The 21,681-nt window shown below is 55.4% G+C and overlaps 5 protein-coding genes and 1 non-coding gene across 6 annotated transcripts; 3 read left to right on the top strand and 3 right to left on the bottom strand.

The window, feature by feature from the left end:
- VTJ83DRAFT_1459 (uncharacterized protein) lies at window positions 1–2,907 on the top strand (the record flags this gene model as incomplete). The annotated part of the gene is made up of 2 exons (XM_071007620.1): window positions 1–1,604; window positions 1,659–2,907. The coding sequence occupies 2 exons, from the start codon at window positions 1–3 to the stop codon at window positions 2,905–2,907; spliced, it is 2,853 nt and encodes a 950-aa protein (XP_070867999.1).
- An 806-nt stretch (window positions 2,908–3,713) lies between these two features.
- VTJ83DRAFT_1460 (uncharacterized protein) lies at window positions 3,714–4,154 on the top strand (the record flags this gene model as incomplete). Its single annotated transcript, XM_071007622.1, has 1 exon — window positions 3,714–4,154. The coding sequence occupies one exon, from the start codon at window positions 3,714–3,716 to the stop codon at window positions 4,152–4,154; it is 441 nt and encodes a 146-aa protein (XP_070868000.1).
- Window positions 4,155–8,869: 4,715 nt separating this feature from the next.
- On the top strand, window positions 8,870–9,817 carry VTJ83DRAFT_1461 (uncharacterized protein; the record flags this gene model as incomplete). The annotated part of the gene is made up of 1 exon (XM_071007623.1): window positions 8,870–9,817. The coding sequence occupies one exon, from the start codon at window positions 8,870–8,872 to the stop codon at window positions 9,815–9,817; it is 948 nt and encodes a 315-aa protein (XP_070868001.1).
- Window positions 9,818–10,370: 553 nt separating this feature from the next.
- Window positions 10,371–11,450, bottom strand: VTJ83DRAFT_1462 (uncharacterized protein; the record flags this gene model as incomplete). Its single annotated transcript, XM_071007624.1, has 4 exons — window positions 10,371–10,446; window positions 10,521–10,707; window positions 10,776–11,076; window positions 11,142–11,450. The coding sequence occupies 4 exons, from the start codon at window positions 11,448–11,450 to the stop codon at window positions 10,371–10,373; spliced, it is 873 nt and encodes a 290-aa protein (XP_070868002.1).
- A 4,759-nt stretch (window positions 11,451–16,209) lies between these two features.
- VTJ83DRAFT_t52 lies at window positions 16,210–16,311 on the bottom strand. Its single transcript has one exon. It is a non-coding gene; the product is annotated as a tRNA-Arg (tRNA).
- Window positions 16,312–16,613: 302 nt separating this feature from the next.
- VTJ83DRAFT_1463 (uncharacterized protein) lies at window positions 16,614–21,587 on the bottom strand (the record flags this gene model as incomplete). Its single annotated transcript, XM_071007625.1, has 4 exons — window positions 16,614–16,761; window positions 16,830–17,143; window positions 17,216–19,240; window positions 19,326–21,587. The coding sequence occupies 4 exons, from the start codon at window positions 21,585–21,587 to the stop codon at window positions 16,614–16,616; spliced, it is 4,749 nt and encodes a 1,582-aa protein (XP_070868003.1).
- Window positions 21,588–21,681: the final 94 nt, after the last annotated feature.

Genomic DNA, 21,681 nt, shown 5'->3' on the forward strand with positions numbered 1-21,681 from the left:
ATGTCCCGGGACCAGAGCAAGCAGGGCCTCCTGGGCAACGCCCGGAGGGCGTCCCAAGATAGCAACAGCGACGAATCCGACTCGGACATTGAGGCCACCGATTTTCTCGACCGCGTTGTGCCCATCCTTTCGAGAGATGCGATCCCGCAACCCCCCATCAAACGACGCAAACAAGGGTGGCTCCTGCGATGTCTTGGCCGCCGTAGCCGTTGCTGCATCGGGTTTTCCGCGGCGATTGTGGTCGTTTGGATCATCCTCAGCGCGGGGGGTGCTTTCGTATACAAGAAGTATCAGGAGGAGCCGCCATATGGACAGTCGCCGCCGTGGTACCCCTCCCCGAAGGGCGGCATCGCAAGCAGCTGGGCAGCGAGCTACGAGAAGGCGGCCAAGCTGGTGAGCCAAATGACGCTCGCGGAAAAGGTCAACATTACAACGGGAACAGGCTGGCAGATGGGGTTGGCGGTGGGGACCAACGGCCCGGCTGTCCACGTCGGGTTCCCCCAGCTACAGCTTCAGGATGGACCCCTAGGCATCCGCTTTGCTGATAATATCACGGCCTTCCCTGCTGGAATCACCGTGGGCGCAACATGGAATCGCCAGCTGATGTACGCTCGCGGCAAGGCCCACGCCATTGAGGCCCGCAACAAGGGCATCAACGTCCTGCTCGGTCCCAGTGTCGGCCCCCTCGGCCGCGCGCCTGCCGGTGGACGCAATTGGGAGGGCTTCGGCGCGGATCCGTACCTGCAGGGCGTTGCCGGCGCCGAGACCATTCGGGGTATCCAGAGCGAGGGTGTCATGGCCACCATCAAGCACTTCATCGCCAACGAGCAGGAGCACTTCCGCCAGGCCTGGGAATGGGGTACCCCGCACGCCATCAGCTCCAACATCGACGATCGCACCCTGCACGAGCTGTACGCCTGGCCCTTCGGTGATGCCGTCAAGGCGGGCGTCGCAGCCGTCATGTGTTCGTACAACATGGTCAACAACTCTTATGCCTGCGCCAACAGCAAGCTGCTCAACGGTGTGCTGAAAGACGAGCTCGGCTTCCAGGGCTTCGTCATGAGTGACTGGCTTGCGCAGCGGTCCGGCGTCGCGAGTGCTCTCGCGGGGCTTGACATGACTATGCCAGGGGATGGGCTGAAGTGGGCCAACGGCGAGTCGCTTTGGGGCCCGGAGCTCACCAGGGCCGTGCTCAATGGTAGCGTTCCGGTCGATCGGCTCAACGACATGGTTACACGTATTGTCGCGGCCTGGTACCAGCTCGGGCAAGATGACGAGACCGCATTCCCGCGCCGGCCCCCCAACTTCTCGTCCTGGACCGACGATCGCATGGGTGTGCTATCGCCGGGAAGTCCGAGCCCGCAGGATGAGGTGGTCGTCAACCAGTTCGTAAACGTTCAGGCGAACCACTCTGTGATTGCGCGTGAGGTTGCTGCGGAGGGTATTGTTCTGCTCAAAAATGACGGCGTCTTGCCCATCAGCCGCCACGGCTTCCGAGAGCCTCCCAATCCAAGCAAGGAGGAGAGCAACAAACTCCAAGTTGCTATTCTTGGGGAGGATGCCGGAGCCGGGAAGGGTCCGAATTTCTGCAAGGACCGTGCTTGGTAAGTGCGAAACAGTTGTCATGAGTGCGAGGCGGTGAGCTGACGAAAGCGCAGCAACCAAGGCACCCTCGCTTCTGGCTGGGGCTCTGGCGCCGTCGAGTTCCCCTACTTGGTGACTCCGGCAGATGCTCTTCGCCGTGAATTCGACCAGAACAAGGTACAGGTCCGCGAGTTCCTGACCAACCAACCGAACCCGAACGGTGGCCTAGCGGCAGCCTTGTCTACGGTCGACTTGTGCATCGTGTTTGCCAATGCGGATTCTGGCGAAGGCTTTGTCGCATGGGAGGACGTGAGGGGCGACCGGCCGAATCTGAAGCTTCAGAAGGGCAGCGATGAACTGATCGTTAGCGTGGCCTCCAAATGTGGAGGCGACGTGGTCGTCGTCATCCATGCGGTCGGCCCAGTCACCATGGAGAACTGGATCAACTCTCCAAAGGTCAAAGCCGTCCTCTTTGCCAACCTGCCAGGCCAAGAATCAGGGAATGCGCTTGCAGATATCCTCTTCGGCGATACCAACCCGTCGGGCCATCTGCCGTTCACCATCGGAAAGACGCTCACCGACTATGGCCCTGGCGGCCAGGTTCTGTACACACCCAATGGGGTCATCCCGCAGCAGGACTTCAACGAGGGTCTGTACATCGACTACCGCTATTTCGACAAATACGGCATCGAGCCGCGCTTCGAATTCGGGTTTGGCCTCAGCTACACCAACTTCAGCCTCGCCAATCTCCACGTAACCTCGCACAAAGACAAGTCGCCCCTCCCGGCTCCGCGCCCGAGCCCAGCAGCGGAGCCTCCGAGCTACCCGACCGGCATCCCTTCGAAAAACGAGGCCTTGTTTCCCGTAGGCTTCCGCAAGCTGGAAAAGTACATCTATCCATACCTGTCTTCTGTGGACGACATTGAGGTCGGTCAGTACCCGTATCCGGACGGGTACTACACGGAGCAGCCCCTGAGCGGTGCGGGCGGTGACGCGGGCGGTAACCCGGATTTGTGGGCCGTCTATGTCAGTGTCGAAGTCGATATCAAGAATACGGGCGCCATCGCTGGCGCGGCGGTACCTCAGCTGTATCTCGAGTACCCCGATAAGCAGGGCGTGGATTTCCCTGTCCGCGTGCTCCGGGGGTTCGACAAGGTGTACCTCAAGCCGGGAGAGACTCGGACGGTGCGCTTCAACGTTACCCGACGTGACCTAAGTTACTGGGACGTTGTGCAACAGAATTGGGTGATGGTTGCTGAAGGAAGCTATGTGTTCCGAGTTGGGATGAGCTCCAGGGACTTGCCCTTGGTTGGGACGTGGTAGTTGTTTGTGCTCCGTTGTGTTTATGGTTTTAGATCGGGCATTGTAGTCTGAGTGCGCCCTACATACTTAGCACCTTACCTTGTACCTAATCATCATAACCTCGAATTACCCATCTCGCAAATGTGCCTTGCAAATGACCCCCGATGTAGCCATGGCCCCCAACACACACCAAGTCCTCACCTTGCTTGTGCTTGGTAACAGCCGGTCGCCCCCCCCTTTCCACGGACAGGGGTTGGATGCCTCAAGGGGTAGTAACTAGTCAGTTCAGGTACCAGAGAGGGTAGGTACGGATACACCCCACAAGATAGCGCCTCCGGGTAGAGTAAGCATCAGAATTAGCAATCCTGCAGACTAATCTTCGTCTTAATGTCATCTTTGTTAATACAGTCGTTGTCAACGAGAGGGGCAGGCCTTGAGGCGTCCTTCCTGGGCGCGGTCCCAAGTGGGGCGTTGGTCACGGTAGGCCTGATCTACCAGGTAATAGCCTGGCTAATACTTACGGGGTTAGGGTTCCGACACCGCCGACCTTGACATGCCCCGCTGCCCCACAGTGGCCCTGCCCCTGTGCCCATCTCAACTTGGGCAGTACGGTGTGCGTGGCAGTTGGTCCATGAGCGCCGACTTCACATGGAACACGACATTATTGTTCTTTGTTGAGAGGACTTCTTGTCTGAAGCTCCCATCTCCTTATTCTCAGCCTATCACACCACGACATCCCGCGGTCTTTACACCCCCACGAAGTCGAAGCCGTCCTCCGCCCTTCCCCAACGACAACCCCGAGCCTCAACAGCGACCCTACTTCAGCCATGTCAGGTGTCGATGCCCCCGAGATCCTGGCCGCATACGAGGCGGTGCGTTCCGACAAGGATGAGACCAACTGGCTGCTCATCTCGTACGCGGCGGCCACTGGCAACCAGCTGGTGCTAAGCCGGACAGGCTCGGGCGGCCTGGCTGAGCTTGTTGGGCAGCTCGACGACGGGCAGGTTCAGTACGCATACGTGCGCGTCGAGTACGCCAATGATGCCGAGAGCAAGCGTGTCAAGTTCGCCCTCATCGTGTGGATCGGCCAGAACACGAAGATCATGCGCAAGGCCCGCGCCAACATCGAGGCCGGCGCCGTCAAAAAGGTGCTCTCGCACTACAGCATACAAGTCGACGCCGACGACCGCCGCGATCTCGACGAAGCCGACATCATCGCCCGGCTACGGAAGGCCGGTGGTGCCGACTACAATGGTGGCAGGGGGTGATCAGGGGCCATAGGTGGTGGGCAAGGTATCACGGCAGGCACATAAGCCACTGAAGCCATTCTCGGGGGGAGGTCACGTCAATGTTTGTCGAGCATAGCGCGGATACTGCGGGAATACATTCTAAGTTTCTTCGAGGACTTGCGAGGACTCGACATACCCATCCTCGTCCCCGGCGATACGTGCGATCTATTCTGGGTGGGATGCATAAAGGCAAGAGGCGTTTACACCCATCTGATTTCTCGGTCTTGTCACCATTTGCATACATAATTGGTGTCAGTGGTGTCGCGCAGAATCTGCGGTGCGCATGTTGCTCCGCCGGCCCTCCACTTACTATTGAATCTTTCCATTTGATCTCAGGACACTAAATATCGGCTTCGCGGCGGCTGCTCCCTCGGAAGCCCCACCAATTTAGGCCGCCCAGGTTCGTGATGCTCAGCCTTGTCTCGAATACTGTCCAGCTGAGTGAGGCTCCTGCCAGGGCTTTGCTCTCGGTATCAACACCAAGCGCACGCTTGACATCAACAGCGATATTGGGCGAGTTGTGATGACGGTTACCAGATACTGCTCAACCAACGGGGCATCTTTGAAAATATCTATCTCTTTCTCCAATTTTGTCTTCCACTTGGCGAAGGCGTTCACGCCAGTGTCCATGTCATGCATACCTAGATTGACCAGGAGTCGCCTGAGGAGGAAGTCACAAGCCCATAGCTAGCCCGTAGGCAATACCCATCCACTGTTGTCATTCCAGGCGGTCCTCCCTTTCAGTTGGTCATGCGGTCTCTGAGATCAAAAAAAGAGAAAAACAGAGAAGAAAAAAATTGGTGTCAAAGCTTAGCTAATCTGGAGTGTAAGCATGGTGGATGCCGCTAATTATGATCTTGGGATTCGATTCGAATCGCGCGGCTGGACGTTGTGTATCATGGTTCTCTATGTAAACTTGAACAAAGGCCGTTGGAGAATCGTACTCGCCTCGTTTTCCTTGGGGTTCAATAGCTGTAAATCGGCCGACATCCCTTCAGTAATTAGTCGACCCATTAGGTGTGCGATAAGAAGTGGCGCTGGTGTATTATTACCCACCGACTAACCTGTACCTTTACCCATGCTCGAGAGAATTCCGACCATTTCCATGCTGGAAAAGACGTCGTGCGTCTGTAGTTCGGGTTAGAATTCTAGAGTAAGTTGCTGGTTCGGAGATAAAAGTCCCCGGGGAGCGGATGCATCCTGCAGCATCCAGGGGCTAATTAGTGCGGAATTACGGTATGAGGTATATTCCCGATCCACAACTCATGACAGGCATAGGGACTGCTGATGCTATCGACATATAGTAGATCCAGAAACTTGGGATGGTCAGGGAAGAAGCACCTCATTAGTATCAAGGGCGAAATTACCGTCGAATTCGAAAAGGAGTCTGCATGAACCTAAGTCAGGCGCCTAACAAGGTAGGTAGGCTGCCGATCATGGAGGGCTACACGAGATATTATCTAAGCTACGCGGTGGAACAGAATAAATAGGCACTTTCGCACCCAGGTATACTTCCTCGTTCTTTCACCTTACAGGTCGATGTAAGACTCTAGGTACCTAGTGGCGTATTCTGAATCTTGTTGTAAATGGTATTGCCTGTCTGGCATTCACGGATACGGGGTGATCTCTCTCCTTGACGTTGTGGCGACAGTACCTAACAGTCCGTGTTTGATGTGTGTAAATACCAACACAAAGGTATTGGTATTTCCGCGTTTGTATCTGGCTTCTCGCCCATAGGAACACAAGACTGGGTACATATCCCAGAACCCTTGTTATTCACAGGGGCCGAAGGTACCAATTAACAGAATCAAGGCATGCCTTATGACTTGGGTCCCGAGAGACGGGTATCCGGTGAGGGCCTATTAATCAAGATTAGGTGGGTAACATGACCATCGTGATGGTGGTCATACATATCGGCTGGCAATAGATGGACCTGTCGGGACTGGCCGAGAGAGGTATACAACGGCCACGGGCCGCTGGAGCTTCTGCCTAGTGACGTATCGTTTTGATTATAACAATATATTGTAGGCCACTTCAATCGTCAATCCGGGCCCCCCAGGTGGGGATTTAATACCAGCAGACGCAAGCTTTATGTACAAGAAAGGCACCCCATCTCGTGTCCTGAATAAATTTTCTGCAAGGTATGTTGATTTCGACGTCAGCCAAGTCCTCTACGTCTCAGCCTCATCCCAGCATAATTGAACGTCACGACAAAGGTTAAGGAGTAACGATAGCCCAAATCGGCTCTTTGAAGCTAATCAAAGAGTTACTGACATGCCGCCAGTCGTCATTGACTTCGACGTCCACAAGTCGCATGCAAAGAGATTGCGGAATTGAAGAACAAAGCCTCTGAGGGTCACGCAAAGTACAAAGCGTTTTACAAGGACATGCCGTGAAGTGCTCCTAGTTAGAACTATGTCAGTGTGTGTCTAAACAAGCATGCCCTTTGAAGTCTTTCATCTCCCGGATAGAGAAGGGAAGTAGGTGCCGACACGAAGTTCGGGTGCCATTTCTCCTTGTCATTGAACGGCCGAGCCAAGTGCCTCAAAGGTGCTCGCAGACCAGATATACGTAACACAGATACGTTGTTGGGGTGGCTGTCGAGGGTATACGAACTTAGGAGCATCACAACTGTTTACCATGATCCTCGTGCCTTCGTTTGGGCATTTCGGGATTTGAACACAATGCTCGCATCAGTTGCATTTAAACCAGTCATATTTGTACCAGCTGAACAGTCGAGCTGCGATGTAGATATTTCAAGCTCTTCAACAATACGGAAGACCCAACCCGATGCATCTTGTGAGTTTGCTGTTGATATCGGAAGTACCATGCCCGAAAAGCTTGGAGTTTAAGGTCCAAAGGAGCCGATACATGCCACCGCAATTTGGCTCGGCGGCCAAAGCGTGGACCAAAACTTTCCATTCTCGAACAGTGCAGGCATCCACCGGGTTTTGCAAAGCAGATTCCAGAGTCTGGGTCCAGACACCTGGGTGTCTGCATTGGCTTGGTCAGACATCTACCTAGGTAGGTAGGCATGGAAAAGGTCCGCTAGGGCCGAGTGTCGGTGGCGCATAAGGGGGTAGGAAGAGCATGATTAACGGCCTGTAATCTTTCTGTTAATTACTCTTGATAATTATCACGCCTTGCTCACCAATATCTTGGGTTTTCCATGGTTCACGATGGATGATTCCCCTATTAAATCATGTTAGGAGGCTACTTCTGTTGCCGATGGAAGCGGGGATGTCAATGAAATGATACCCTGGGGTGCTAGCCTCTTCCAGCTTGGATATCGAATATGCCACCACACGGTCATGGGACATCGCTTGGAATGGGGCGGAAGAATTGGCCGTCTCGCTGCAACCCTGCCATGCTGGCATTCATCACTCCCGGGGAATATGTCCGCCAGAAGTCTTGGGGAGCTACCGCCCCTGTATTTTCAGAAGCATGGATTGGCTCATCCATCTCGTTCCAGGTTTGTCCTGTGGGGGATTATCACGATATCTTTTCCCTGGACGGCTGTGTCTTTGACATCCTCAAGCTCCCGATTGCGGTGGGAAGGATTTTGGAAGCTGGAATGAAGCTGTGCTGTAATACTTTTCTTATACAGTTGATGCCCTAAAGGCTTCGAGATCAAGGTTGGGGTGGCATCATAGGTAGGGAGTTCCCTCGAAAGAATTCGACTCCAATTGGTGCTTTCTGCGACCATGTTATTCACCCGGCGGGCGGATACCACACAATGTTGGACGTCATAAGGCTGTTGGCGTGTTTGGAAAAGTGGAACTGGACTGTGGAGCGTGCGGAGTCTTGGCCATCTCTGTACAACCAATGCCGGGCTGGGTCCCTGGCCGAAGCTGCGGTGGCTACATGCTTTTCAGCTCGGGAACAACGAGAACGTGACCAACATGAACAGCGTTTATACACATTCCTGAGGCCTGGTCTGTGAGGTTCGACAGAACACCTACGGTTCCAGGCCGGCTTCTTACATTGCCTCATATGGCCTTCTAGAATTACTTCGCCGGTCTTCCGCAGCAGTTTCTGAAGCCGGAGCAGTCTCGGTGTTCCGCTCTTTTTGGGGTCCTTGACCTTTTTGTCCATACGATGTTCTCCGGGACGCAACATGCGGCCACCGGGCCATGCCGAGGCTTCGTTGTTGCATGCCGAGAATTGCACCCCTCCAAGATCAACTTCCTAGCTGTACAGCCATTTTAATTATTGGATTAACGCCAAGGCGGTCCTCGGCGGCGAGGAGAACGGGGTGAGTCCCGCCGTTCCTGCAGACGTTCACCGCAGCTCGGGAAAATCGGCACCCCAAGATTTAGCCTCATTCTCGGTCTTTCGTGGATAGGCCATAAGAGTGCTCCGGATAGTGTTCATTGTCACCATCTCGCTCTTTAGATTAATTCCAGAAAACATTACCATCTCTTCGCAGTAGGCGCGTTCCGAGCGTTCTGCGGATCTCTGATCTACATCCGGCAGTCAACCATGGGAATGGATAGGAACCTAATCATCGAGGAGGCGGGGACCCGGTCGTGGCGGGAAGCTAGGAAGACTTCAAATTCCCTTCGATCCCGCCCTCTGTCGGACACTTTCTCTCATCTCCAGGACCAACATCTTGTTCCTCATCGATCGTTCACCCCTGCCGGCTTATCACTGACCAGCAACCTCCCATCCCTTAGAGGGAAAGCTCCGTCAAGATGAGATCTATCTACATCGGTCTAGCAGCAGCCCTTTGCTGGACAGGCGCGTTCGGCCTCAGCCCAGAAGCGGCGAAGGAGGGTGCCGACGTGGCTGCTCTGGCCGCACGGCGCCGCCACCTGAGGCCGCGCTTTGGCAGCAGCCACGCTGCTTCTCTTGGCCTCCGGCAAGCGGGCATTCAGTGCGGTCCCAGCTACGGAAGATGCCCAGATGACCTGTGCTGCTCGGAATACGGCTTCTGCGGCGACTCAGTTGACCATTGCCACCCCCTTTTCGACTGCCAGGTCCAGTATGGCTCCTGTGGATGGCCGAGGCTGCCCCCAATTACAACTCGGATCACTACAACCAGCAGCACCACCACGACCCGCAGCACCAGCACCACCACAAGCACATCTACCTCGTCCTCATCGACGACCACCACCACTAGCAGCACACCTCAAACCAGCACGTCTACATCCATCATTCCCATCCCCACGGGACAGCTTCAGGTGACCACCAACGGCCAGTGTGGCAACAACACCATGTGCATCGGCAACCCCAACTACGGCCCGTGCTGCTCGCAACACTTCTGGTGTGGTTCATCCATGGAGTACTGTGGTCCCGGATGCCGCGCAGAGTTCGGCGCCTGCCTCGGCATCCCAGGTCTTCCCGGTTATCCCGCTGGCAACGAAACCAGCACCACCACTCCTCCCGGCGGCACCACCGTAATCCCAACCTCAACGTCGACCACCACCACCACAAGTACTACTACCTCGGCCGCTCCGTCGTTCACCCTCCCGCCTGGGCAGCGTTCCAGCACTGACGGCCGCTGCGGCAACGGTGTTAACTGCTTGGGCTCTCAATTTGGTCGGTGCTGCAGCCAGTTCGGTTGGTGCGGTGATGGTGATCAGTACTGCCCATACATTGTCGGATGCCAGCCTGAGTTTGGGTACTGCGACCCGCGATAGGCGGGGAGCAATACGGCGCATAGGAGTTCTACAAGGTTGTTGGCTGTCGTAAGTGTCTAGGAGACTTGAGGTGATGTTGAGATCGACGGTGATGTTAGCCTGGATCAAGAGGTTGTGTTACAAGAGATCCCCATTTCACAATACTTGATTACCTACCTGCATTTCGGCTATCCCTGGCGACCTGTGCTGGTGTTAGTGCTCACACTCAAGGTGTAGTAACAGTTGCTGCCTTTCAAGTGAAGCCCTAAATCTTTCTGGCAGGACCGATGTACGTTCAGGCACATGGAGTATATTAAAATATTAGAGTCCTTCGATCCTAATCCATCGTTCCCAAGATTCTACCCAACATCACAAGCTCTTTTTGAGGTTCGAAGACCCGTGACGTACATTGTCTGCTTCGCCAGCAAGATGGCCACGAACAGCGCCCCGTAAACTCCCCAAGTGCAGCTTAAGCGCCGGTGCCATATGACTGAAACTCGGCCCGGCTGTGATGTCTGTTTCCATTGCTCAGAGGGAAGCAGGTTGAGTTGTTCTGTACATTCTCTTGTGTCGTTCAAACAGCAGTGGAATTTTTGGGCACATATTGGGTCGTTTTCAACTTTTCAGACTCGGTTTTCTCGATGTCATTCCTGTGAAGCTGTCAATTCTCTCTGCTTCTCGAGGTATATGGATGGCGCGGTTGAAAAGGCTTCTAAAGGCGTACCAGTCTTGTCCCGGATTGCATTCTGTCCACCGAAGATACTTCAGCAGGGTATAGAAGACGCAGGCGAGGAGCGAGCCGAGTATCGGACCGACCCAGTAGATCCAGAAATAGCCCGGAAACGAGCGATTGACAACGGCCGGACCGAGGGACCGGGCCGGGTTCAGGGAACCACCGGTGAAATAGACACCTTCAAGTATTGTGTCAGCTCGTTATCAAGTTCGGTACTGTATCTAGCATTCAGGTTGGGAAACTCACCGATCAATTCAGCGAGGAAGAAGCTGATGCCGATGCCAACCGGAGCCAGGTAGGTTGCCTTGTGCTTCTCAACAGCGAGCATGATGATGACAAACACCAGCTCGGCCGTGAGGAACATTTCAATGAACAGACCCTGAGAGACGCTGGCTCCACCGCCCAGAGTGGTCATCACGGTCATGGGGCCCGGGAACAAGGCCGACACAACTCCCGCCGCGGCAAGGCCGCCTAGGAACTGGGCAATGACGACAAGCAAGAACCGAATAGGGGGGAGTCCTCCAACAAGGAGGAGGGCGAGAGCGACCTGAATAGGTGGGTTTGTTTAGCAGATCCTGTCATTCATCCCACAGCGCAAAATTGGCGACGTACAACGGGGTTGAACAGTCCACCAGTGACCCGATAAAAGGCCCAAACGTTTGTGAGTAAACTCATGCCAAACGCAAGAGCAATAAACATGAGATTGGACGTGTTAGGCAAGGCATTGCCACCGGATGCAGGTGTGTTGGCGACCTGGGTTCCTGCGAAGGAAAAGAAGAGGAAAAGAAACGTTCCGACAAACTCGCCGAGGGCGGCCACAATGTTGTTTCGCATCGTCATCGGTCGGCTGAGCATGGGCAGCTTCCCGGTCCCGTTCCGTTCGGACGAGTACGAGAGCGTGCGATCTTCTGAAGGACTCATATTGGTAGATGTGCTGCAAATATTCGGCAGGTGCTGTCCGGAAAACCGTCAAAGGTGATCAAAGGATGTCCTGCTCGAGCTGTGATGTCGATATTTATGATTTCTGACGGCCCTCTTCTCACCTAGGCATGGGGCGACACTCTTTGCGGCCCTTCTCGTACCGCCGCTCCCACCCCCCGGGTATGGGGCAACGGCTGTTCCAGCCCTCCTTGTCATGCTCTTCCCTCCCTCTAACCCTCCCCCCGCCATAGCCCGTGCCGGGTTGCCCGGGCTGTGAGCCAATGCATGATTAGTGGAAATTCGGTTCCAATGGCAGTGACGGGGGCCAACTGTCCAAGTCCTTATGCTTCATGCCCTCATGCAGCGGTCTAAATCGTTTGCGGATTTGTTGGGGTCCCTTCTCTCATAGCTGCTCCAACGGTGACTTTAGTCAACAAAGAATGCAAAGCTCCATGGTGTTCACCGGCTGACATCTGCCAAGATCCAACCCTCCGGATAGGGTGAGGCAGGGGTAGGAATTGGCCGAGCCGCAACCGACGACCAGGGTTTCACACTCTTACGTTACCAGGGATTCTAGACTGTGCTTGAAGGAAGTCTGTGAATGGCTGCATGGGATGAGAAAGCACTCGGGATCGTGCACAGAACCAGAATCAAGCGGTGTACAGTGCCGCTCGCACTTTTCCATACCTGATTTCGCGTCATGCTGCGTGGCACATTTCATCCCCTACCCCTACATGCCATCTAGTAGCCCCCATGACCTGGGGGCGGGCTTGGCCCGCCCGTATCCTACTTGATCCCGCCACCACAGCTTTGTTCCGGCACTTTGACACCACTGACCTTGGCCAACTCGGCGAGTAGCTCTTCTTGTAGACCCTCGTCATCCGTGAGGGCGCTGAATCTCAGCTCTTTCGAGTTGGCGAAGTCACCGCTGTTCGTCCATCTGTCCTGCTCCTGTCTCAAAAGAAGCCTGACAAAAGAGTGACACCATCGACACATCCCGTTGCTAACGGTCCGCCCATCTTGGTGGGCACCCGGCCCGGATCCACCGAATAGCAGCCCACATCAAGCCAGCGTCGGGCAAATGCCTTGGCAAGCATGGCGTTGTGCAGTTTGGTATCGCTATAACTTGACGCGGTGAGGTCCGACACCTCTCGGCCGCCCACGTTTGGCTGACCGCCCATATGCATGCTCGACGAAACGTACACAAGCCATCTCGGTTTGCGCATCAGGCAGGTGAGAAGGTACGGTGCGAGGGTGTTGACCGTGAAGGTGGCAGGAAGTGACCCCGAGTCGCCCAGCGGGGCTTCAGTGCGGCTGGAGCGGAGAAAGACACCTGCGCTATGAAGGGTGGCGTCATACGGACCGAGGTACTAGCTTCGACGGCAAGCTGTTTTACAGTGTTGACGCTGCCCAGGTCCGCCACCAAGGCGCTGTCGGCACCGGTGCAGGCGGCCGCAGCATCCCGAGCTCGCTCGGGCTTTCGTACGCGCAGGATGACCTTGTGGCCCTGGGCGACGAGGCGATGTGCCGTAAGGGACCCTAAACCGTCCAAAGACCCGGTGATGAAAAGCGAGCCATGTGCAGCTGAAGCTGTATGGAGACCGTGTATGTCTGCAGTACAATCAGGTCTAGGCCTTGCTCTTGTTGTAGCTCGTCGCAAGCTAACAAAGCTCAGGTGGATGTGTTGACAACCGCAGCCCAGCGCGACATGGATCACGTCGCCTCTTGCCTTGCATTTCTTGTCGGTAATCGCCACCCGGCATCAAACCCCGGCTTGTGCCACCCGAAGCGCGACGTGGATATCCCTCCCTGTCAATGGACACTTGAAATTGGATCGACCTCCAGAGAGACGGCCGACTACACTCGGTGCTTTTGCTTTTTTTCTTTGCTTTGCTCTCACTCCTGTTTCACGTTCCTGCGATGATGTGTTTGTTTTGGCCAAGCTCGGCATTTCGTGCACCACTTTACCTAACCTGGGCTAGCTTTATTTCAGCCCTAAATGTCCACTAAATATGGAAACATCTTCTACCTAATACTGCGTGTACAGCTACTCCGCACGTACGCGGTAACTACCGAGTATTTCTACGGTGGTAATTACAATGCCTAGTTGACGGCTCGTTCGACTGCGAACTTTGTTGCTGCAGTCGACATTGACCCACCCAGAATTTGTTTCTGGCCAGTTCTCCGAAGTCTCAGAGAAGGGGATGGTTTCTCCAAAAGGGTAGAAATCTTCCCCGCAGTCCATATTGTTTCGAGTTCGGTGGTGAGGCTTTTAGAGCTGCGGTGTTCGAACTACTTCCAGCGCACCCTGCCGCTCTTAAGTTGCTCTGTCGTGCAGGTTTAGGTGGCCAAACTCCAAGCTCCCTTGTCAGTTGTGTTTGCTCAGTCTGGTTCTTCGTCGCAAGGGATCCACAGGAGCTACCAAACCCACAGAAGCGGGCCTGGGTGTTAGAACGGGTCAACCCGCCGTAGCAGCTAATCTGGTCTGGTTCATCGCCAGAGGGACCGGAGATTGCTTGAGAGAAGCGACCTCAAAAGGAAACATTTTGATAGCTTAACCTCAGCTCCATTAGAAGCGGTTATCATAAATATCCCAACATCAGATAGGTGGAATTGTTGCATTACTCACAGCCCGATCCATAGAAATTTGAACGCCGAGTAGAGCGTTCTTTCTCTTTTGACCATGTCATCCAAACATCTGGAGCACCCGGTCGAATAAAGGACAGGAATATTATACGCAGTTAGCTCGGCCTTATTTATCATCCCGTTTCATGCTCACACCATCAGTTGGTTGATGTCCTATTGATGTTGTTCTTGATAGAGCCCAAGTTGAAAAGAGATCATGCACTCACTAGGCCTGGGTTGGTCGGCTGTGCCGCATCTGTTCTAGACGGCGCGTCCAGCATGAACCGAAGACTCAATTTGAGGGTGACATTCGGCAACCTTACGTCTCAGCTGCCCGGCTTACCTTGGTGACGTTCGACGATTGTGCTGCCAGCTACCCAGATGCTTACCTGATGTGGAAATGGGTAACATTGTTTGAAGGTGGCTGTTGGCCAGAGCAGAGAAACGCAGACACTGAAGCCGAGATCTAACGAGTCTCCGGCATTCTTTGTTTGCCTTGCCCTGAAATTCACAAGAGAGATCTGAATTCGGTGTCATCAAGTCACCGTCTTAGTGAACCCTTGTGTAAGTGACCGTCGCGTCTGCCATATTCTCTTGTTCAAAACCGGATGTTTCTTAAGATGATGACCCCGGACCAGAGCAATGAGTTTCGGCGGATGCCATATTTCGTACTATGTTGTCCTGAATCACTACCCGTTTCCTACGACTCGAACAACCTCAGCTTATCTGCAATCCAAAATGTTGCGTGGTTCTAATTTCGTTCCTCGGCCACAGCAACCATCGCAGAAGAGTGAACCCATTGTAGCGTCAACTAGGGGTCAAGATGCACCGATCAAGCAAGACAGAGCAACATTACGACCAGAGAGGGAGATTTATGCGCTTGAAGATGAGCATCAGACATCTATAAAGGGAGCCAACCAACTCGCCTTCATCAGCTTCGAATCATCAGCAGCATCGGCAGCAACAGCAAAGCCTCGGAAATCACTCAACAACAACTCAGCACACTCTGAGTAGCCCTTTAAATCTCAGTTCCTTGAACCATCTCTTTGCACACGCTACCTTGCACCTATCGAAACGAAGTTCCAGCTCGTTGCCGCTGTCGCTCCCCTCCTGGCCGTGTCGGTCACCACCCTGCCCGTTGTCTCGCAGGCTGACACCCGGAGTCTGGACATCATGGGCAACGGCAGCTTCGCCAATATCATGGAGACGCGCGCTCACCAGGAGGATCTCGATGACAATGACTTCAACCTTTCGCCGGACGCCGACTTTGCCTTGAAGCACCTTTCTTCCGAGTTCGAGGAGATTCTCAATGAGGTGCTCGAAGTTGGCGACCAGGCCCCAAACCTGAGGCTCGTTGAACAGGCTGCCACACCAACGAAACCACCACCACCAAGCGGGATGTCGACCCCTCGGCTGACATTCTTGATGATGAGGAAGCCGGCCTCATGAAACGCGGGGAGTTGGAGGCTCGGAAGAGCACCTTGGGATGCATTTACGCTACCAGAAAGCTGCTTGTGACGACTGCGATTCCAGTAGCCAATATTCTGCGCATCAAGAAGTACATCAAGGCCCTCGCTGGTACCAAGAAGGTCGTATAGCTGCTGCTCAAGGCTGCGAGCAATAAGGGAGACTCAGGATCGGCGGTCATGCGCTGGTCGAACTTGCCAAGGAGCTGTTTGGAATCGCCTCTGTCAAGAAGGCCTGCTTCTAAGTCAACTCACAAAAACGAGTTCTTCAAAAGGGAGTGCTGAAGGGGGTCGTCGGTAACGATCAGGAGTAAATTCGGAGGGCTTCAGAGCAAAAGACGTTCGTGGGCAGGCTGAAAACCGGGGCTAGAGCCGCAGATCGCTGGCCTATTGCTCGTAATTGTGCTAGCTTCTGGCTTTAGATTCCCGGTTATGTCTCGTCTTGTACTTGGCTTTGATATCGCACCGCTCATTATTAGTTCAAGAGTGTTGTTATGATCAATTTGTAAGGCCATCAATGTGGCTATGACGTTTGGACTTACCATACAGTAAGTTCATAGGGAGCTGCCTGAATCTCGTGCAATGGGCACAAAAATGACCGGTTAAAAGAAGTGGTGGATTAAGACAAGGTTGAAAGTGCGTGGAAATAGTTGACAGGCCAAAAATTTCGATCCACCCAGGGGTCGAACCTGGAACCTCCTGATTTCTAGCTGGGACCCTGATGATCTCCAACTCCGTAGTCAGACGCTCTGCCATTGAGCCAGCGGACCGATGTGGGAAACAGCGCCATACTACACTCTTCATATTACAGTCTCCAAGTCTCGCCCCGGTGATACAGATTCTTGCAACCATGATGCTGACTAGCTGAACTAAATCTAACCAATGTACCTCGGCCTGCATACCGGATGCTCCAAGATAGTTTGTAGTTACCCTTCTTTAAAGGTGATCCCATCATCTAGGTCTTCTCTTGTGTTTTCCACAATCCCCCTTTTGATGTTTATCGTAAATCAGAATTAAAGGGCTTCCTCCCTACGAGGGAGACTTCATCGAGCACTCTCGTGATTACTCTCAGTTACGGCGTGTGTTTCTCCTCCGACTCCGTGCGTTCCCTTTTGAACCAGCCCTTGACATTGCCAGCTTTATTTAACACACGGAAGAGCGGTCCAAAGCCAAACGTAAAGCCCTTCACGCGAACCATATAGAGAAAAAAGTACACCAGCCTGGGTGTCATTGGTTAGTTCCCGATTACAATCCTCGCTGTGGATATGGTCCTTCTAGTTTCACTCACATCCAATTCGTGACGCAAAACATCAGGAAGATGCCAAAATTGCGCCACTTCGTGTCAGGGTCAATGCCCAGCGTCTGGAGGTACTCTGCGCCATCGGTATAAGGGCAGTAACCGCAGCCGGAGGTGGCGTTCGGATCAAGGAGGTAACCGTGGCCGGCATTTCTTACAAAGTCTCCAGCGAACTGTGCGCACGTCTGGCCCAACGGTGGGTTGAAGTGAGCAGTCTCCGCCGGCGCACAACGCACCTCCTGATCAACAAGTGTGGCCGAAAGCACGCCAGACACCCAGTAAGAGGCAGGATTGAGCCAGTACAGCTGGAAGCATCATCCATTATGTCAGAACGTATACCCGACACAAATTCGACTTGATAAAGAGAGACGACTTACCCAATGCTTCCAAAACACATTGAGCTGGGAATACGGCACGACGACGCCGTTGAACAAGCCAAAGACAACCATAAAACAAGGCAGGATATTGCTGATGACGGTAAAGTTCGGGGTCCAGGCGCAAATCCACTGAGCCCAACTGCTTTGAAACACAAAGAACAGCAGTGTCATGAGAAACACGTAACCGGCCGAACCCGGATCGCGTGGCATGCCTGTGGGTAGGTACCACAACAGCCAGTAGAGCACCGAGGCGATGATGTTGCCGGGGATCTCGGAGACGACCTCGGCCGTGGCAAATGCGACCCACGAGTAAATGCGTGAAGGGTGCTCACGGGTTTCCCAAAGAGCGCGATCGAGATAAAAACGCGGCAGAACAGCGTTCATAATGGCGGCGGGGATCATTATGATGAGGAATGAAGAAAAGACACGGTTCTGCAGGTCACTTGCCGTCGTGCCCAGATCCCAGAACGTGAAGCCGTTGAACACCCCAGAAATCACAGCTGTCCAGAAACGTGCGTACAAATAGGATGGCGAGCGCCATTGCCGGCGGAACATGCGTTGTGTCAGGAGGAGGGTTTGTGTCGTCCACGGAGCGGCAAACTCAGACTGCGGGTTTGACCCTGCCGACGACGGCGACGGCAATGTCGCGGCCACAGCTTCTGGCTGCTCTGTTTGGGCCTTGAGCTTTTGAACCTCGTCGATCAGATGGCGATTCTCGGCAGACTTGCGCCACTCGTCGCTCCAGTCTATGTGCGAGCCATCGGCACGACGAGCACCCTTGATGGCCGTCTCGAGCAGAAACTCTGCAACATTACGGCCGGGGGAGCACTGTATGCCGCGGTCGGCAAAGTAGCGCACCACAGCCGCGCCGTCCTCGCCAACGGGGCCGAAATAGACTGTGTTCCCGCCAGGATTGAGCGCCAGGATCAGGTCGAACTGCTGGATGAGGTCGGAGGAGGGCTGGTGGATGGTACAAACAACAGCCAGGCCAGCGGCACAGAGTCGGCGGAGGAAGCGCACGATGGACATGGCTGATTGGGCATCGAGGCCGCTTGTCGGCTCATCGAGGAAAAGCAGCATCGAGGGACGCGCCGCCAGCTCGACCGCGATTGTCAGGCGTTTTCGTTGCTCGACGCCGAGGGACCCGACCAATGCGTGTTCAACTGCGCGGAGCTCGAGCAGGTCGAGGACGTTGTCGACGTAGGCGAGCTTCTCGTGGCGCGGCACAGCGTGGTCTTGACGTAACAGCGCCGAAAACTCGACGGCCTCGCGCACCGTGGCCGACTCCTCGTGCAGGTCCATCTGCTCAACGAAGCCTGTCGCGCGCCGGAAGTCGCTCGGCAGAGGCTTCCCATTCACGAGCATGGCCCCGCTCACCACACCCACGGTCTGCCGTTGTGACAGAGTATTGAGCAGCGTCGTCTTCCCTGCTCCACTGGCACCCATGAGAGCCACCATGGTGCCGGGTTTTGCGTACCCACTGATTCCATTCAGAAGTTTCTTGGGACCAGATGGCGTGGGCGTTGAGTAGGAAACGTCCTCCCAAGTAAATACTCTGTCACTGCCGGCCGGGCTCTCGGGAGTGCTGCTGTCGGAGTCGCAGGAGGATAAATGGCCATTGAAGGCTGGGCTATCGTTGCCACCAGGTGTTGCGCCTTTCTCCTCATCTGCTGTGGTGGCTCCTGAAGCAACCTGCTTCGGCTTCTTGACAAAGACCAGCCTACCAGGGCCCTTCCCCGCAAAGGACAGGACCTCAACAGCGACGACCGTGACAAGAAGGTATAGAACGGTGAAGGCGACGATGACGCCAAAGTTGCGCCACAAATGGGAGTGGAAATATCCAAACTGCACAGCGATGTGGTCGTCACCTAGCACATCCGTGTTTCCTGGGCGTGCTCCTGGCACGGCACACACTTGGTTTTCGGGCAACACGCCGGGGCCCTGCGGGATGAGGCTTGAGGATGCGCAGTCCAACACACGTCCGTGGAACTCATTGGACACCGCGGCCTCGAAGGAGTAGCTGAGCTGTTGTTCCCCTCGCTTGTTAGCTTTGCTCGTCCTCATGCCTCTGCCTAAAGTTCTGGGCTAGATATAGGGATCGGCAACTGACCGGGTTGACGTAGGTAATCCAACCAAACCAGATCTTCTGCGACAGCAGCACCGGGCGCCCAATGACGTAACCCGCGTAAATGGCGAGGATGTTCAAGGCCATGCTGGTGAACCGGACGGCGTCATCAATGGTCGAGGACAGGGCGGCGAACATGCGGTACATGGCAGTGAGACAGATCGCAGTGCTGTAGGTAAACAAGACTTGGGTGAAGAACTTGTCGGCGCGCCGGTCTAGACCGCTCATAAAGTACAACACCGTGACGAAGACGACAACCTGGGTGATAAGAAGCGGGAAATCAGCGAGGGCGCGACCGAGGGCTACGGCACTCGGTCGGTAGAAGGCGTAGTCGCGGTGGCGGGCGATGACAGTGCGGCCCGAGATCGCCTTGATCAGCTCGGCCAGCTGAAGCCAGCCGATGAAGACAACAGCAAAGAATAGAGCGCCGCCGCGGATGAAGCTGCCATCTGTCGACGCCGGTGCGTTGTAGAAGAGCGAGCCGACAATGAGCGCGTTGCTGATGATCGTGAAGCACTTGGACCACAGCTCGGTCTTGTTGCCCCAGGTCAGCCACAGCTCGCGCCTCGCACACGCGAGGACCTGCTTCCAGAAGGGTACAGTGTAGTTGGACTGCGAGGGTACGCGACGTGACTTTTGCTCGCGCACCGACTGCCGGAACTGACGGGCATCGGCATGATTTGTGGCGGTGAGATGGTCCTCAAAGGCCGCCACGTCGTCGAGAAGTCTCTGGTAGGCGGGGCTCTCGCGAAAGGCCTTTTCGAGCTCGGCAGGGGTCTTGGGGCAGCGGTGCTCCCAGCCCTCGCGGAAGCGCCGCGATACCGGATCGCAGAGCGAGGTCAAGAAGTCAGCCGTGGTCTGGCGCGGGGGTGCGTAGAAGCCAAGGTCCTCAAAGTACTTGCGAGCCTCGGCGGCCGGGCCCTGGTACAACATACGACCTTCATCGATCACGAGCACGCGGTCCATGAGCTCGTAGATGCCCTCGCCGGCCTGATACAAGGTGGTGATGGTGGTGCGACCCGATACATCCGTCATGATGCGCAGAGAACGGGCGTAGTCGAGGGCCGTGGACGCGTCGAGTCCGCGCGTCGAGTTGTCCCAGCAAACGACGGCGCTCTTGGTTGCGAGGGTCTCAGCGATGCTAACGCGCTTGCGCTCGCCGCCTGACACACCGCGCACAAAGGCGTTTCCGACAAGAGTGTGCTCTGTGTGCCGGATCGAGAACATGCGCAAGAAGGCGTCGACGATGGTGTCGACCTGGCCATGCAGGCTGCGGCGCGTCTTGTTCAGCAGCGCAAACCTCAGCGTTTGCCCGACCGTCAGGGATGGTAGGTGCTCGTCGTCCTCGCCATTGTAGACCACCTCACCGCGGTATCGGCGTCGCACCTCGTCTGCGGGAATGCCCCCGTACGAAAGCGAGCCTTCGACCGACGCGTATCCCGCAGGGTTGTTTGCAACGGCGCGCAGGAACGTGCTGCATCCGCTGCCGGGCCGGCCCAACACGAGCATCATCTCGCCAGGCCTCACAACGCCAGTAAAGTCGTGGATCAGGGTGCGGAGCTCACTGTGGCGGGTACCACGTCCAAGCCGCAACTGTGGGAAGAAGCGGCCTAGGACGTGGTATAGATCTGGGCCAAAACTGCCGAGAACGGCCTCTGGGAGCGTACGCACGACTGAGCTGCCGCCGGGAACACCCTTTACCGTCAGGTTCTTGAAGACAACGCCCACCTTCTTGGCCGACTCTCCCGTCTCAGTGCGCTTCTCAAGATGGCCGTCGCGCATGAACGTTTCCAGCGAGAAGTCGTCAATGTCGGACGCGTCGGTAGGTTCCTCGAGATTCCCGCCCGGTTGAGAATCCTCTCGCTTCTTTTGGGCTTCTTCGTCCTCCATGCAGCCGGCTTCGCGGCTCTTGTGAGATGTGACGCGCTGCAGCAGACTCTTCCTGCTCTTGGTCGAGCGTTGCGAGGCAGCGGCGTGAGACCGCACGCGCGCCATATCCGCGGTTAGTTCCTGCTGCAGCTCGGCGAACTCGTGCATGGCGGCGCGTTGGTTGACAGGGCCGCCGACATCTCGCTCTCCCCACGCGCCCTCGTCGGTCTGGGGCGTGCATGTAGCGCTGTCCTCATCGAGATCTCCTCTTTGGTCATGGTGTTGTCGTGACTCCGTCTCGTCTCGATGATGGAGGGCGTCCGGGAGGGCATCCTCCGCCCTTCGGCGCAAGGATTCCTCAGTCGACTGACCGAACATGAGGGCGAGTATAAGTGGATACGGGGCCTGATGAAGAGAACAAGAGATACAAGACAGACAGCCCGGGATCAGTTCTGGGAGTCGGGTTGGTTGG

This window comes from Remersonia thermophila, chromosome 2 (assembly GCF_042764415.1).
Source record: "Remersonia thermophila strain ATCC 22073 chromosome 2, whole genome shotgun sequence".
In the NCBI taxonomy this organism is placed as follows: domain Eukaryota; kingdom Fungi; phylum Ascomycota; class Sordariomycetes; order Sordariales; family Chaetomiaceae; genus Remersonia; species Remersonia thermophila.